The 14,103-nt window shown below is 32.2% G+C and overlaps 4 protein-coding genes across 4 annotated transcripts; all 4 read left to right on the top strand.

Annotated features, from left to right (window-relative positions):
* The first annotated feature begins 74 nt into the window (after positions 1-74).
* Faa (fumarylacetoacetase) lies at positions 75-2,444 on the top strand. The gene is made up of 6 exons (XM_066732612.1): positions 75-266; positions 671-900; positions 977-1,117; positions 1,202-1,455; positions 1,651-2,003; positions 2,198-2,444. The coding sequence occupies exons 1-6, from the start codon at positions 183-185 to the stop codon at positions 2,390-2,392; spliced, it is 1,257 nt and encodes a 418-aa protein (XP_066588709.1). The 5' UTR covers positions 75-182; the 3' UTR covers positions 2,393-2,444.
* Positions 2,445-2,609: 165 nt separating this feature from the next.
* Positions 2,610-3,643, top strand: LOC136776821 (fas apoptotic inhibitory molecule 1). Its single transcript, XM_066732694.1, has 4 exons — positions 2,610-2,666; positions 2,773-3,002; positions 3,105-3,280; positions 3,359-3,643. Exons 1-4 carry the CDS (start codon positions 2,647-2,649, stop codon positions 3,527-3,529), a joined length of 597 nt encoding a protein of 198 aa, XP_066588791.1. The 5' UTR covers positions 2,610-2,646; the 3' UTR covers positions 3,530-3,643.
* A 104-nt stretch (positions 3,644-3,747) lies between these two features.
* LOC136777100 (cilia- and flagella-associated protein 263) lies at positions 3,748-5,644 on the top strand. Its single transcript, XM_066733170.1, has 7 exons — positions 3,748-3,835; positions 3,903-4,025; positions 4,216-4,399; positions 4,626-4,862; positions 4,942-5,174; positions 5,234-5,433; positions 5,498-5,644. The coding sequence occupies exons 1-7, from the start codon at positions 3,748-3,750 to the stop codon at positions 5,642-5,644; spliced, it is 1,212 nt and encodes a 403-aa protein (XP_066589267.1).
* Positions 5,645-7,130: 1,486 nt separating this feature from the next.
* Positions 7,131-11,658, top strand: LOC136776742 (angiotensin-converting enzyme-like). The gene is made up of 13 exons (XM_066732553.1): positions 7,131-7,487; positions 7,577-7,742; positions 7,876-8,013; positions 8,068-8,226; positions 8,292-8,391; positions 8,491-8,938; positions 9,230-9,382; positions 9,467-9,591; positions 9,656-9,831; positions 9,902-10,062; positions 10,146-10,268; positions 10,343-10,527; positions 10,620-11,658. The coding sequence occupies exons 2-13, from the start codon at positions 7,659-7,661 to the stop codon at positions 10,718-10,720; spliced, it is 1,953 nt and encodes a 650-aa protein (XP_066588650.1). The 5' UTR covers positions 7,131-7,487; positions 7,577-7,658; the 3' UTR covers positions 10,721-11,658.
* Positions 11,659-14,103: the final 2,445 nt, after the last annotated feature.

The raw sequence follows: 14,103 nt of genomic DNA, 5'->3' as shown, positions 1-14,103 counted from the left end.
GAAATCAAACCAGTTTGAAAACTGGAGGCTCAGATCCAAAATGGTAAACAGGTGTATAAATTATGGGCATAGGCTATCACCGATCTGAGCGGCCTCGGGAAAGATTCTTGGGTTGATTATCTTCCAGTAACGTGAGCTGTGAACAGTCACATTCGTAACGAGTACACTACAGCATCAAAAGCATGAAGTGTTTTATTGATTATTTGGCAGATTCCGATTTTCCAATCGAGAATTTGCCTTATGGGGTATTCTCTACTGTTGACGACGTGAGTAAAATTGTTTCTTATCTTGCGTCAAGTGTTTCGAACAATCGATGACTCTAAATTATTGTAACTTTTTAACAATTACTCTTTTAGAGGTTATGTATTAACGTTAATTAGTTTTTTATAGTCAGTGAATAGATTGATTTTTTCTAATTAAAATTAATTTCTTCAAGTAAGTTATTTAATTATTTCAGTTTATCTTTTAGTAGACAAAAATAGATATTTCTTCATCATCTCAATAAGAGTTACGTAGTGCTATGCACAGGCTGCTCTGCCACCTATTCTCTCTCTCTCTGAACAGCAAATTACTTTACCTACTGCTGAATGGAAAGAGATCTACGCTACTCTTTTCATCTTTCGCGCGCTTATTTTAAAGTCATTCGAAATAAGTATTTTAATATTTTCAGACAAGCAAAAGGATCGGAGTCGCTATTGGTGATCAGATTTTAAATCTTAATGCAATATCACATCTTTTCGACGGTCCTTTGTTGAAGAACAAACAAAATGTCTTTAAGACCGATTGCCTTAACGATTTTATGGCCCTTGGTAGGCCAGCATGGATAGAAGCCAGACTTAAAATTCAAAGTCTTTTATCTGCCACCAATAAAACTTTGCAAGACCCAGAAATTCGCTCAAAGTATGTCTCTTTAAAACAGGGAGTCAAATATTCTTATTGAATTAATAACATTTGCTTAATTGTAATTTTTTTCTAGGGTGTTTGTGCCACAAAACAAGGCAACGATGCATTTACCTGCAAAGATCGGTGATTACACTGATTTTTATTCGTCGATACATCATGCGACTAATGTAGGAATAATGTTTCGTGGCAAGGAGAACGCTTTAATGCCTAATTGGTGAATATTTGTTTATAATGATTGTGTTATTTGAATTTGATAAGACCACAACTTATAATAATAATAAATTGATCTCAACCGTAGGAAGTATCTGCCGGTCGGTTATCATGGTAGGGCAAGCTCAGTTGTAGTTTCTGGTACCCCTATAAGACGTCCTAATGGTCAGACTTTGCCTGTAGAGGGTGCAGCACCAGTTTATGGTCCATGCAAATTGATGGACTTTGAACTGGAAGTTGCATTCTTCGTTGGTGGTCCACCAACCAATCTGGGAAGCACCGTGCCAGCTTCCAAGGCCTACGATCACATTTTTGGAATGGTCACCATGAACGATTGGAGTGGTAAGCTTATATGCAAAGAGCGAAATAAATCTGCTACATAAACGTATAACATAATTTAATATTTTATTTTCATTCTTATAGAATTTTTATAAGAATTTTAATATTTTAGAAACGAACCTCTAGAATATTAAATAATATTATCGTTTATAGGGTATCTATATCCTACTAATAAAACAAAATTTATTTGCATTTCAGCAAGAGATATTCAAAAGTGGGAATACGTTCCCTTGGGACCATTTGGAGCGAAAAATTTGGGAACAACAATTTCTCCATGGGTCATTACCATGGAAGCCTTAGAACCATTTATAGTACCAAATATGGTACAGGATCCTGAGCCCTTCCCCTATCTTAAGCATCCGAATAATTGTAATTTTGACATTAAGCTGGAAGTTGATATAAAATCACCTAATGGAGTAGCTACTACTGTAACTCGTAGCAATTACAAATATATGTACTGGACTCCACAACAACAACTAGCACATCACACTGTAACTGGCTGCAACCTCAATCCAGGTGACCTGATGGCTTCAGGAACCATCAGCGGAGATGTATGGATCAAGAACGTCGATACTTTTAGTGAATTCAGATACCTGCACTAGAGTGCATTAAGTATATTGCTATTCCTAGATTTTATAGTAACGAAAAAAGATAACAATATCCTTTATGTAAACTGGTGCAAGTGTTAGAATATTTAATTAGTTTTCTTGTTTTATGGAAGAACTTATTAACCCGTTTTTCGCAGACTCCAGACGCCTATGGCTCTATGCTGGAATTATGCTGGAAAGGTACACAGCCTATTAAACTACAGGATGGTTCTACTAGAAAATTTCTGCAAGACGGAGATGAGGTTTCCATCAAGGGCTATTGCATTGGTGATGGCTTCAGAATTGGATTTGGTCCCTGCACAGGAAAACTGCTCCCCGCGCATATTGAATAAATTTTTAAGGATTAGAAATATTTTTATATTCTTTTAATGATCTTATTATTGTCTAAATAAATCTTATGAATTTTATTCTACTTTAACAACATTGTCCTATCCCCTTATAGCTATTGTAAGCATTCTATTCTTTATTTTATACGCATAAAGTGTATAGAATACCTAAAATAGGGATTATTGATTTCGACAATGGCAGTAGTAGTAGTTGAGGGATCAATAAGCAGGTAGAATGGAGAACAAGGTGTTTGTGAAACATGGCTAACGCGTTGCTTCGGTAAGAATATACTATCATTTACTATATTTAATACATAAACTTATTAATGTGTAATAATGAAGCTTAAATGATACAAATATTAAGTTTTATTTTTATTCTCGTTAAGTGGTCTGCACAATTTAGAGGCAACTAATGAACCAACTGCCAAATGGACAGTACCACTTAATGATGGTAACCACGTTATTGAATTTGATCATGGAACAGCTACTGGTCGTCGTATAGTCAGAGTCGATGGGAAAGAGATAGTCCACAGAGATTGGATGTTTCGTTTAGTTGGTGATGAAATCTTTATGATCAAGGATATTAAATGCATTATTAGAGTAGATCCAATACCTGGTAAAAATTATTTATGTATATTGTTAATTTTTTTAATATATAATGCTTTATTTTTATGTTCGATTATTATTACTCATTCAATTCATTAATTTTCAATAATAGGCCTTAGATATTCCTATACCTTATGGGTCAATGGAAAGAGTTACACAAACTTTGTTAGATCACAGTCCAAAATTTTGGACACTTGGCTTGCTAAAATTGGCGATAAAGAGTACCGAATAGTGTTGGACAAACATGCGCAAATCGTGTGGGTGAATGGAGAACAAACAGAATCCGAGGTATTTGATTTTTTATTGGATTATTTCTTTTTTCTGAAACAGTAAATTTTTGAAGTTAATTGTACAATTATTTTACAGAACGAATTTACAGACGACGGGGTAGAAATTTTATTTACTATAGCAGGATTGCCAGCTGTGATAAAAACGTCGAATTCAGAAAAGAAGGAAATTGGTATCAGCTATTTTCTGTACGTCGATAATGTCGAAATAAACCAGGAGGATTTGTTGCAAACAGTGGAAGAATCTTAATTATAACAATAGTTCACAAATTTGTACATTTTTTCACTGAACAAAAAGCATAAATAACAATATTCTTGATAGAAATTTTTATTGTATCCATTTGTACCAACACACATTCACAAATAAAACTTTCACCAGTATGGTAACTCTTTAATTACTCTTTTATTTTTTTTAACCTCAAAAAATATTTTTCAATATTTTTGAAGCATAATATTGTGTAAATTATAATGTCTTATTTACAAAGCAGTAGTTTATCCCAGCCCAGTTTTGATGCTGAAACAGTTCATAAGCAAGACGAGGAGGACAATTTCAATGGTGATAAATATAATCATTTATGAACTTTGATATAACTGTTTTATTAATTTTTTTTAATTTATTCCAGACTTCTCCAACGAAGAGCTACGTTTCATGATAGAGCAAGTTTTTGTCAATAACCAATTGTTGCAATTGGAGAATAATGTATTTGAAAAGTATCTTTCCCAGAACGATCCCCAAAGTCTTCAAGGTAATTTTTAACTTATTTAAATAAACCGTTCGAATCTCTTGATAAATTTATTTATTTGCTAAAATTATTAGCTAATAATCTTAATGCCGCCGGGATCTCTACCAAATAGACAAATCTATCAAGAGATTTGTCAATAAATGAAATAAATTGTTCTCGACGCATTAGGAAAAATAGTGAATAATTTGCTAAGCTGTTGTACAGATACTTGAGACGGTTAAGATTACCACCCAAAGAACATCTGGAAATCTTCCGCTAACTCCTGTTGCGAGCATCGATGACAGCAATGGAAGTTTGCAAGAAAAAGGATCCTTTAGTTTGGACAGTGGGAACTCCGAGAGTCAAAGAATAGCCAATCGACCTGCAGCAGCAATGATGTATGCGAAAAATTAATAAGAAATAATTTATTTGTTTTATTGACTTTTAGAAGTCCAGAAAAGCTAAAAATATACACTAACATAAAAGGATCTATCTTTAAATAAACGTATTTAAAATTTATTCGACACTCTTTACTAATTCTTAATATTTGTTTGAATAACTCAAATAGCCAGGCCTGTATAGGTAAATATTAGAAACCAATAATGAAGAATAATTACTTTTCAGGTTACCCTTAACCCAACGCATGGAAATGCTGGACTCCGAAATTCAAGAAATGGAGAAACAGCTTCAAGTATTAACCGAGAATATAAATGCAAAGAAGGCTGTTCTTGAAGCCCGTAAAGATGAAATCGAAATTCGAGCAAAGGAAACATTTTCAGCTATAGATGAATTTGAAAAGAAATTGATACAAAAGGGTTTTGATCAGCTCACTGGAAAAGTTCCTGCAGAAAAATTTCTCAAGTATCAAATAACAAACTTCTATTAATTGAAAATTAATATTTCTAAACTTGTCTTAAGCATTACATTGTAATTTTTCCAGATTCGTCAATGATAGAATAAAATCTACTGACATAATGATAGAGCAATTGAAATTGAGAACAGTTACTGTTAAATCCAAAATAAAAAAAACGCAATACCATTTGTTACAAAAAGAATTGCTTGGTGAAGATTTGCGTCCTGTTGACTTTCAAGTATTTCTGGTAGAAAATCAACATTTTGCAAAAGAACATGAATTAAAAAATAAACATTTCCTTCGAGCTAAGGCCTGTGCTGGTATATTTTCCATGAGTTGTGTATTCTGTACAATGTTATTAAGGATAAAAATTTTTCAGCTAAACTGGACATTGGTGCGTCAGCATACAAACGACGATTGAACGATATTGTAGATAAATTTAGCTTTATTAAAAAGCAGATAGCATTAAAAGAGCAACAGATCGACAGATTAAAGAGGAATCGTAAGATCAAAATTAACGAACTTAGAAAGGAAGAAGATATGCTAATTTCTCTGCTTAAACTATTAGATAGTTACAAAGTAAATAAATATTACTATAATCACAAGCTTTTCACAATACTTAAAATATATTTAATATCTTCAGGTCCCTACAGTAATGGAATACATCGAGTTAAAATCAGAGCTCCAAGATGTACATAAGAACTATACTCGACTAGTGAGAAAAAAGAACATTTTGCAGATGAAAGAAAAGTACAAGAACCTGGCAACATTAACTGCCAGTAAACTCTAAACAAAACGTCAACGTTCTGGGTATTAAATTTTATGAATAGTTCAATATACAGAAGAATAATCTGAAACAATGGGTTACCTCAAATTCGTAAGTGTAACTTCTGAGAAACACTAGCATAAGGTAAGCGGAAATTTTTAGTTTTACACGAAATCAGTCAAATCTACGAGTAAGAGGAAGAAATTAAGTAAAGGGTAATGTTTCTAGGTAACGGTATACTTAATATACTCCCTAAGTACTACCTGAAATTTCCAATTTATTCAGAAGGAAAATATTCAATAAGAACTGATTCAGCAAGACATACGGACCTTGATAACTACAATTACGCAATAATTCATTTACTACGTAGATAATTGAAGAATAATTATACACATGGATTCAGAAGAGAATTTGCTGGTGCAAGCAATAAAATTTTTATCCTTTCAATTCTTCATTTCGCAGCAAGCTCCTTTTCAACTGTACCGCAATTTAGTGTGTATTTTTTCCTCGACTCGTTGCTTCGACGTTACATGCCATCACGGTCGGAGACTTTAACAATTGTAGCTGGACTCTCGTTTCTCATGGCTCTCGATCTCCTGGAGAATAGTCGCTAAGGTGTGTAGACGTAATTACGTCGCCAGAACAATTACCGTCCCTGCTTATGCCGTCACAGATTGTACGACGGAATAATTGGAGTTACGGTATTTGTCTACATAAATAAAGGAAGTATCTGATAATAATTTAACCACTTTCTGCATCTACGCCACAACGACAATTGTTTATTCTAAATCTAAACTTCGCTTATAAAACGTGTTTAACGTCAGAATTGTGTACACTGAAAAAAATGCTGTTTAATTTACTAAGTTTGGAATAAATTCAAGATTTTTTCTTTATAAATATTTCCAATTACAGATAGTACTCAATAAAGCTATACAGTCTTCAACGAGCATAATCTACATATATATCAATCATCCTCCATTTGGATCAATACTTTTGGTATTAGAATAATTAATTTTTGTTGAATTACATCGGCAATGTAAATTCAATAGAAATTTTTTTTAGGAATAACGATTTATTAAATTCTTTTATTTTGTACTATCATTTACTGTATTCGACAATTATACAATTTTGTTACCAGTCTTTCTGACGTATCGTGTAGTATACATTTTGCTAAGAGATACTGGTTTGCCAGATTTTCGTCTAGAAGAATTATAAATTGGAGAAAATGCGTGGAGGATTTTGGCGTGTGCCACGTTTTGCGTTGAGTGGTCACGCTTCATGCATCGGTGATGCCAGTCCCTTCCTCTTTTTTCTCCTAAAGTACCCACCCCCTTCTCCTCCCGGAAGGAACACTACTGTACATATACGTCTCCCTGATAGTTTCACCTACCATCCCCTCTCTTTCTCTCTCTCCCTCTTTAGGTGTCTGTACTTAGCTTTCTACCTCACATTTCCTCTCTTCTCGCTTTGATTCATTCAGTTGTGATGCGTCTCGCTACCTGTACGCCAACCAACTAGTATGTTATCAATGCCTGTCGATACTGATTGATCGTGAGTGCTATTATACATTAAGATCTACGAAATCATAACAGTAATTCTCGCATGTGTTTCTAATGACTCTACGTAAAATATAAATACGTATTTCAAAATGTGTTTTCAGTGGAAGAGAGTCCGCTAGTGATCGTATATAATTCAAGTTTACTTGATTTCCGTTTTCATTACAATTCGCAATCGCTTTTCCAATTCGAGTGATCTTATTCGGTCATGCGTGCTAGGACAGTTACAGCTTCCGGTTCCGCGATATGCACCACACGACACATTTAACTGTACTTTCTTTCTGAATACAATGAGATCCCAAATCAGTCTGGTATCAACCTTTATTTCTCTTTGATGAAAGTACATATAAATATACACTATAAAGTAATATTTATTGGAGGACAATTTAAATTTTATTAGGATGCAGGATGTAAAGGATCCTTAATTTATTCTATAGACAGTAATTAAATACATATATTTTTAATATTTAACAATAATCAAAATGAGACCAAAACAAATGATTCTACATGCGCTACTCTCTACACTTCTGGTGTTTAGTGTAAAATGTGATGGACGATATTTAGAGGTAAAATTTCTTTTAATATCGTAATAAAATTCAATTATGAATGAATATTATATAATTAAAATTTATTTTAATAAAAATTATTATATTCTCTAAATAAATATTTACGTCAATTACTATTTTATTTTTCTTACAGGGACTTAATATGAATTTGGGAGAAGCACTTCAATTTCTAAGGGAGTACGACAGAGAAGCTTCTACAATGTGCAGTAGAGCCATGAATGCCCAATGGAATTATGCAACAAATGTTACAGATCATAATCGAAGAAAAATGGTAAATTTTCAATAATGATAATTAATTCTTAGTAATAATTAAATGTATCGACAGCTGGACGAGCAAACTTTAAAACTAAAGTTCGATAGAGCATCTTGGCGAAAAGCTGTTAGCTTCGCCTGGAGTAGAATACCAGATCCTCTGGCAAGGAGACAATTAAAAATGCTAGCTGTGAGAGGCCGCAGTTCTTTGACAGACGATAAATTCAACGAGGTAAGTCAGGATTTTAAACTCGTTTTCTTAACAAACAATTTTAACATAACTAAATTCTTTACTAGGTTTATCATCTAATATCCGAGATGAGAGAGATATACACTAGAACAAGAGTTTGTCCATATGAGAAGACTGGCGTAAATTGTGATCTCAGTTATGACCGTGGCAAGTATCTAAATATTTCATTTATTGAAACATTTATTTTAAATTGTATATAAAGAAAAACTGAGAATATTTATATACTTAAATACTTGTTTCTTCCAGATATAAGTAGAATAATGGCACAATCAAGAAATTACGACGAGCTTTTATTTTACTGGCGTTCCTGGCATGACACGATTGGATCATCCCTGAAAAACAAATTTGTGAGATTCGTTCAATTGGCCAATCAGGCTGCAAGACTAAATGGATTTGCTGATGCTGGAGATCAAATGAGAGAATCATTCGACGATGATTACTTTCAACAGAATATAGCAGAGGTCATGTCAGCCATAAGCCCACTTTACAAAAATCTCTTCACTTATGTGAGAGCGAAACTGACAGAGCGATACGGTGATAAGATCAGAAGAGACGGTCCACTGCCTGCGCACATTCTTGGAAATATGTGGGCCCAAAATTGGGAAGGGGTCTATGACCTAGTTCAACCATTCCCTGCCACAAGAAAACTCGACGTTACTTTGGACATGATGATCCAAGGATTCACCCCGATGAGGTAAATATTCTGAACGATTTGTAAACTTATGCATTATAAACTGAGAATATTTAATTTCTTTAGTAGAATAAGGGCAAATAAATATTTACTAGATTTAACAAACGATAATCTTAATTATATAGAAATTTCATTTGAATCAAATTAATTTTCGTCTAATTAAATTTTATTGATATCAAGTAACTAGTTATTTATAGCTACCTTTATAAAGAGTTATTTAAATCTAATGATTTGTTTTCTCGGTGTATAAGTATATAAACTATAATTTATTATTATCTATTTTTGCTACTCTAGAATGTTTCAAATAGCCGAAGAGTTCTTCACTTCTCTGGGCATGAAGCCAATGCCTCCTGAATTTTGGAGATTTTCACTGTTTGAGAAACCCATTGACAGGGACGTGAAATGTAGTGCTAATGCATGGGACTTCTGTAATAGAATTGATTACAGGTATCTCTTAATATGTTTTTGTAAAGAATCGTGTATTAAACAAAAGCTCATTTTAGTTTCTTAATATATATAATTCTCGTGTAGAATAAAACAATGCACCAGAGTCACTATGGAAGACTTCCTGTCCACTCATCATGAAATGGCACACTTGCAGTATTACTTGCAGTATAAAGAGCAACCATTAATTTTTCGCGACGAACTTGTTCCAGGTAGAACATAATCGATTCGATAAACAAGAATTACTTCATTATTGAGATAATAATTAATTTATAGGATTCCACGAGGCCGTCAGCGATGCTATTGGATTATCTGTTATAACTCCTCAGCATCTGCACAGATTGGGTTTATACAATAATTTTACAAATGACTATGAGAGTAATATAAACTTTTTAATGCTAATGGCTTTGAGAAGAGTAGCTTACATGCCATTTGCTTATATCATTGATCAGGTAAAAATCATGCCTGTCATGTAGGACAATGTTGATTTGTATTAGTAATCGTACATGTGTGTTTTTATAGTGGAGATGGAGAGTGTTCAGCGATGGAGTTGCTGATATGACGACTCGTTGGTGGGAATTAAGATTGCAATATCAAGGAATTGTCCCACCTGTACCTAGGTCTGAAAAAGATTTTGATCCGGCATCAAAATACCACATTCCTGCAGATATACCTTACGCCAAGTAAAATGTCGAAATTTATTGTAATATTTAAAATATCCTGTCCACTTGCGTAATTTCATAAAAAATAATCTACATTTTTCCAGGTATTTCGTAGGCGTAGTACTGCAGTTCCAATTACTCGAGTCCCTCTGCGAAATTTCTGGTCACAAAGGAGAATTGCATACATGTGATATCTACAGATCAAGAGAGGCTGGACGATTACTTGCGTGTGTTTAAATTTCTCTATTTCCTTTTTCTTAATCTCAAACATTCTTTTATTCAACGTATATTCTTCTTGTAGAGATATTTTATCTGCTGGATCATTAAAAAATTGGCAAGACGTTATTAGAGAGATGACTAGGGGTAGAACCAATAGATTAGATGCAGGTGCCATGCTTAAATATTTTGAACCTTTAAATCAGTGGCTCAAAAGACAGAATAAACTAGAACCAGTTGTAGGATGGATTGCCCAGCAAGATGACACTGGTTCGTACATGTTTTTTTTACTAACTATCTTTTCACGATGATTCTATTACTCTTTTATCAGTTCAAAGCAGCAATTTCTGGCTCTGTTTCAGCCCTCTTCGCGAAATGGTACCAAAATTCAGCCAACCAATTACGAAAAATCACAAGCATATTTTTAATAACATCATTCATTTTTTTGTTTAATTATTTATAATACTAAACAAATTATTAAACGCCTTATCAAATAATAATAACTAATTGGTAGGTTGATAACTGTGCCTGCAATTTATTTAGTTAAAAAGGAGGATATCTCTATAAATTTTGCTCGTACACTTAATTCTATACGAAATTTTGTGGATTTTAAAATAATATTGTTTTCGTACTTTTGAGTTTGTTTGTAGAAATTAAAAATCCAAGCAAGTCGTAAACCTTTCAATTAGATAAAAAAACGTTTTGAATGTGGAATAATTGTTTATTAAATTAATCAATCAAGACAATCTTGTAAACATTAGAAATAATACAATGAAAATAAGGATAATTACAAAAATAAGAACTATTTATCGCGAAATTTGTCTAACCAGTTATTTTTCACAAATTTGAAAGTTTTATGACAGAGTAAAATTATGCAGAATCGATATTTTTAGTCTGCTACGACTTCTAAATCTGATTTTAATAAGAGATAGAACTTAATTCTACAAAATTTTGTTTATACCAGGTAGTTTAAACAATTTTTAATTTTTATATCAGATTTGTAATTAGCGACCTGAAAAATTGTAAATATTATAATTATATTTTCATAGATTGTCTCTTTTTCCATAAATATGCAAGCTTTAAACTATGTTATACCAAGGATTGTTCAGGACCAAATGATAGTTTTAAATAATTAGTAATGAATATTTATATTAAGAAGCAATCGAGAGTTAAATAAAATATAAATTTTCAGCGCGCTTTAATAACTGTTCACTTTCAACAATCCCCTAAAAGCTCTATAGCCCGAGAGCCCGCGATGATTTTGTTGTCTAACTATATTATAGCTGAAATTAAAATGGCTTAATACTTGGATCGATTAAGAAAATTTTGCGCAATCTTGAGGTCCGGAGACGGAACATACAAATATTATGACATTACAAACATGTGTGTTTACATAGTAACTTTTTCTAATTATATTATAGTTGAAATTAATTTTATTGTATCGTTTTAATATTGATACTAATAATAAAAACTTCTTACGCTTCTTAATAGGCTTAAACTATTTCTTACAATTAAAGTTGCAAAATTTGGTAAGTATTTTGTCTAATAGTGTTACGTTCGAAACCAATTTTTTTGAAAACCACAAATAATAAATATGAAAAAAAAATGATTTCTTACGCAATTTCGGCGGTCCAAACCTTTTCTTACGTGTATATCAAGTATATGAAGCACTAAATATAGCGCTACGCTTTCTAATGTGGCCTTTGACCAACCAATTAGCGACAAGTGCGGCCACGTTTAGAATCCTTAATGCTAGGCATAAGTTTTCTGAACATGACCATGATCAGCCAATCAGCGACAAGAAAAGCATTACCTCTAACCTATACATCGCCACCTAGCGATGAAATAACCAATTATGATTTAAAAGCATGATTATTAACCTGTCAATCTCTAATTTAGGTTAGAATTCTCCTAATCTTATTAATCTTCAGTAGTTATTTAATACTTAAAAGCAGTAGAATTATTTTTAAAGTTTTCTTAATTTTTCTGTTTTTAAGTACATCATTTACTAAACAAGTCTTAAACTAAGCATAATAAGTAAAGGAGAAGAAAAATAAGAACACAATTAACAATTGGTGTATACCTTTTTTCTTTTATTCCTCTAATGTTACTCTTTGCAGGAACATTGAGTCCTAAGAATAACTGCATACCTGTATAAGAGAACTCCCTAATGCTACTTAGTTGTTTGGCCCAATTTGCTTTTCCTGAGAAAATTAAAGCACAACTACACTTCATCAAATCAAGAAGGATTGTCATGCATCACTACCTGCCTAGAGTACATTTTATACTGATCTTATGACAAAATTATAAGGAAGTCAGTATAACAAACCCTCCCATCACAACAAGATAGTACTCCAGAAGAGAGTACGTCTGACACAGTAAACTGTTTTATTAAAGTGCTTAAATGTTTATTTTAAGCTACATAGTAGTATCAATTGAATAATAAAATTATTTCCAAAATATTCCTGATAATAATATTAAGGAAATTTTTAGTTTGTGCTTACATGTCAACATACCAATTTCATTCTATTCAATAACATTGCACATTTCTTTCATTACTAGCTCATTGTATGCGCTCATGTAAAATAAACTGTAAATCAATAGAAATCATTCTATTGTTATTAAATTCCTTTCCTTCCTACAGAATTATAATCAATCTTTGAAAGAGAGCATGTGTAAAATTTCATTAGTTGGAAAAAAGTAAAGGTATTTAACAAGGATATAACTGAGCTGATTGCACAGGAATATAATATATACCTTCATCCCTAACATTATTTATTTGGTAATTGTGAAAGAATTGACATCTGCAGAAAGAATTCAAATGTAGAAGCTAAGAAATTAAAGTTAAGATTACATATACATTCTCCAGACATGACTACTCTTAGACATTGAAAATCTGAACTCTCTATTACTTCACAATCAGCTCTTTAATGTTAACAACAATAATCCCTGGTAAAAGCTGTTTGATTAAAAAGAAACTAACTTAATTAAATCTTCAGTTACTTAACTAGAGGTTCGGTCAATAAAAAACTAATACCTGCATTAACCATTAAGGTAGTTATTACCTTAGATTTCTATAGCATTAATGAGACATGTTTAAAATGTCTAAATAGTACAGTAGATGTCTAGAGTGATAACTACTTTAAGAATATATTTATCATATAGAAATCAGATTTAGTACTTAGAAAATAATTTTAAAAATTGCTTAATTTCAACAATTGTCATTAGATTTCTATAAATATCTTAAAAAATGATTTCATTATTACATTTTTAACCCTTAAATGCCAGTGTCAAAGATCTTTATTAGAGAACTTACCTAAATGTTTGAATCTGAAAGTTAAGAAAAGTTAATAGAAAAACAAAACAAATAAACCTTGTGAGCTGTAAGAGTAGTATAGATATGTTTTATATAAATGAATTGATATAAACATTAAGATTTACACAACCTAATAATTAATCATCAATAGAAGTTCTGTAAATGCATAGTGTGGTTCCTGGTCAATAAATGAATTTTATCTAGATAAAACATGAAATTTAATAAGACAATTCATTCCATACTGTTGCCACTAATTTATTATCCAATCAGAGCTTTCATACCTTATCGTTAACTAACTAACAAATCAGAACTTTGTTCCTCTGTTACTGACTAGTCAACGAATCAAAGTTTCCTTCCTTTACCGTTCACTGGTCAGCGATTTTAGCGTTCTCATCAGTAGTGCTCTTATCACTGATTGGCTGCATGTATGCTACAGTTTCTGCATAGGCTGCGTTCGTTTATGTACTGCCAGTACTGAAAACCTATATTTTACGTGACATACATTGTAGAGTTTTAGTACTTGCAATTAA

The sequence above is a fragment of the Prorops nasuta genome, unplaced genomic scaffold (genome assembly GCF_024137725.1).
Source record: "Prorops nasuta isolate Cenicafe-Biocafe unplaced genomic scaffold, Cenicafe_Pnas_1.2 PNAS00010, whole genome shotgun sequence".
Lineage (NCBI taxonomy): Eukaryota > Metazoa > Arthropoda > Insecta > Hymenoptera > Bethylidae > Prorops > Prorops nasuta.
The sequence above is the reverse complement of the archived record's forward strand: the minus strand, read 5'-3'. Positions and strand labels throughout refer to the sequence as shown.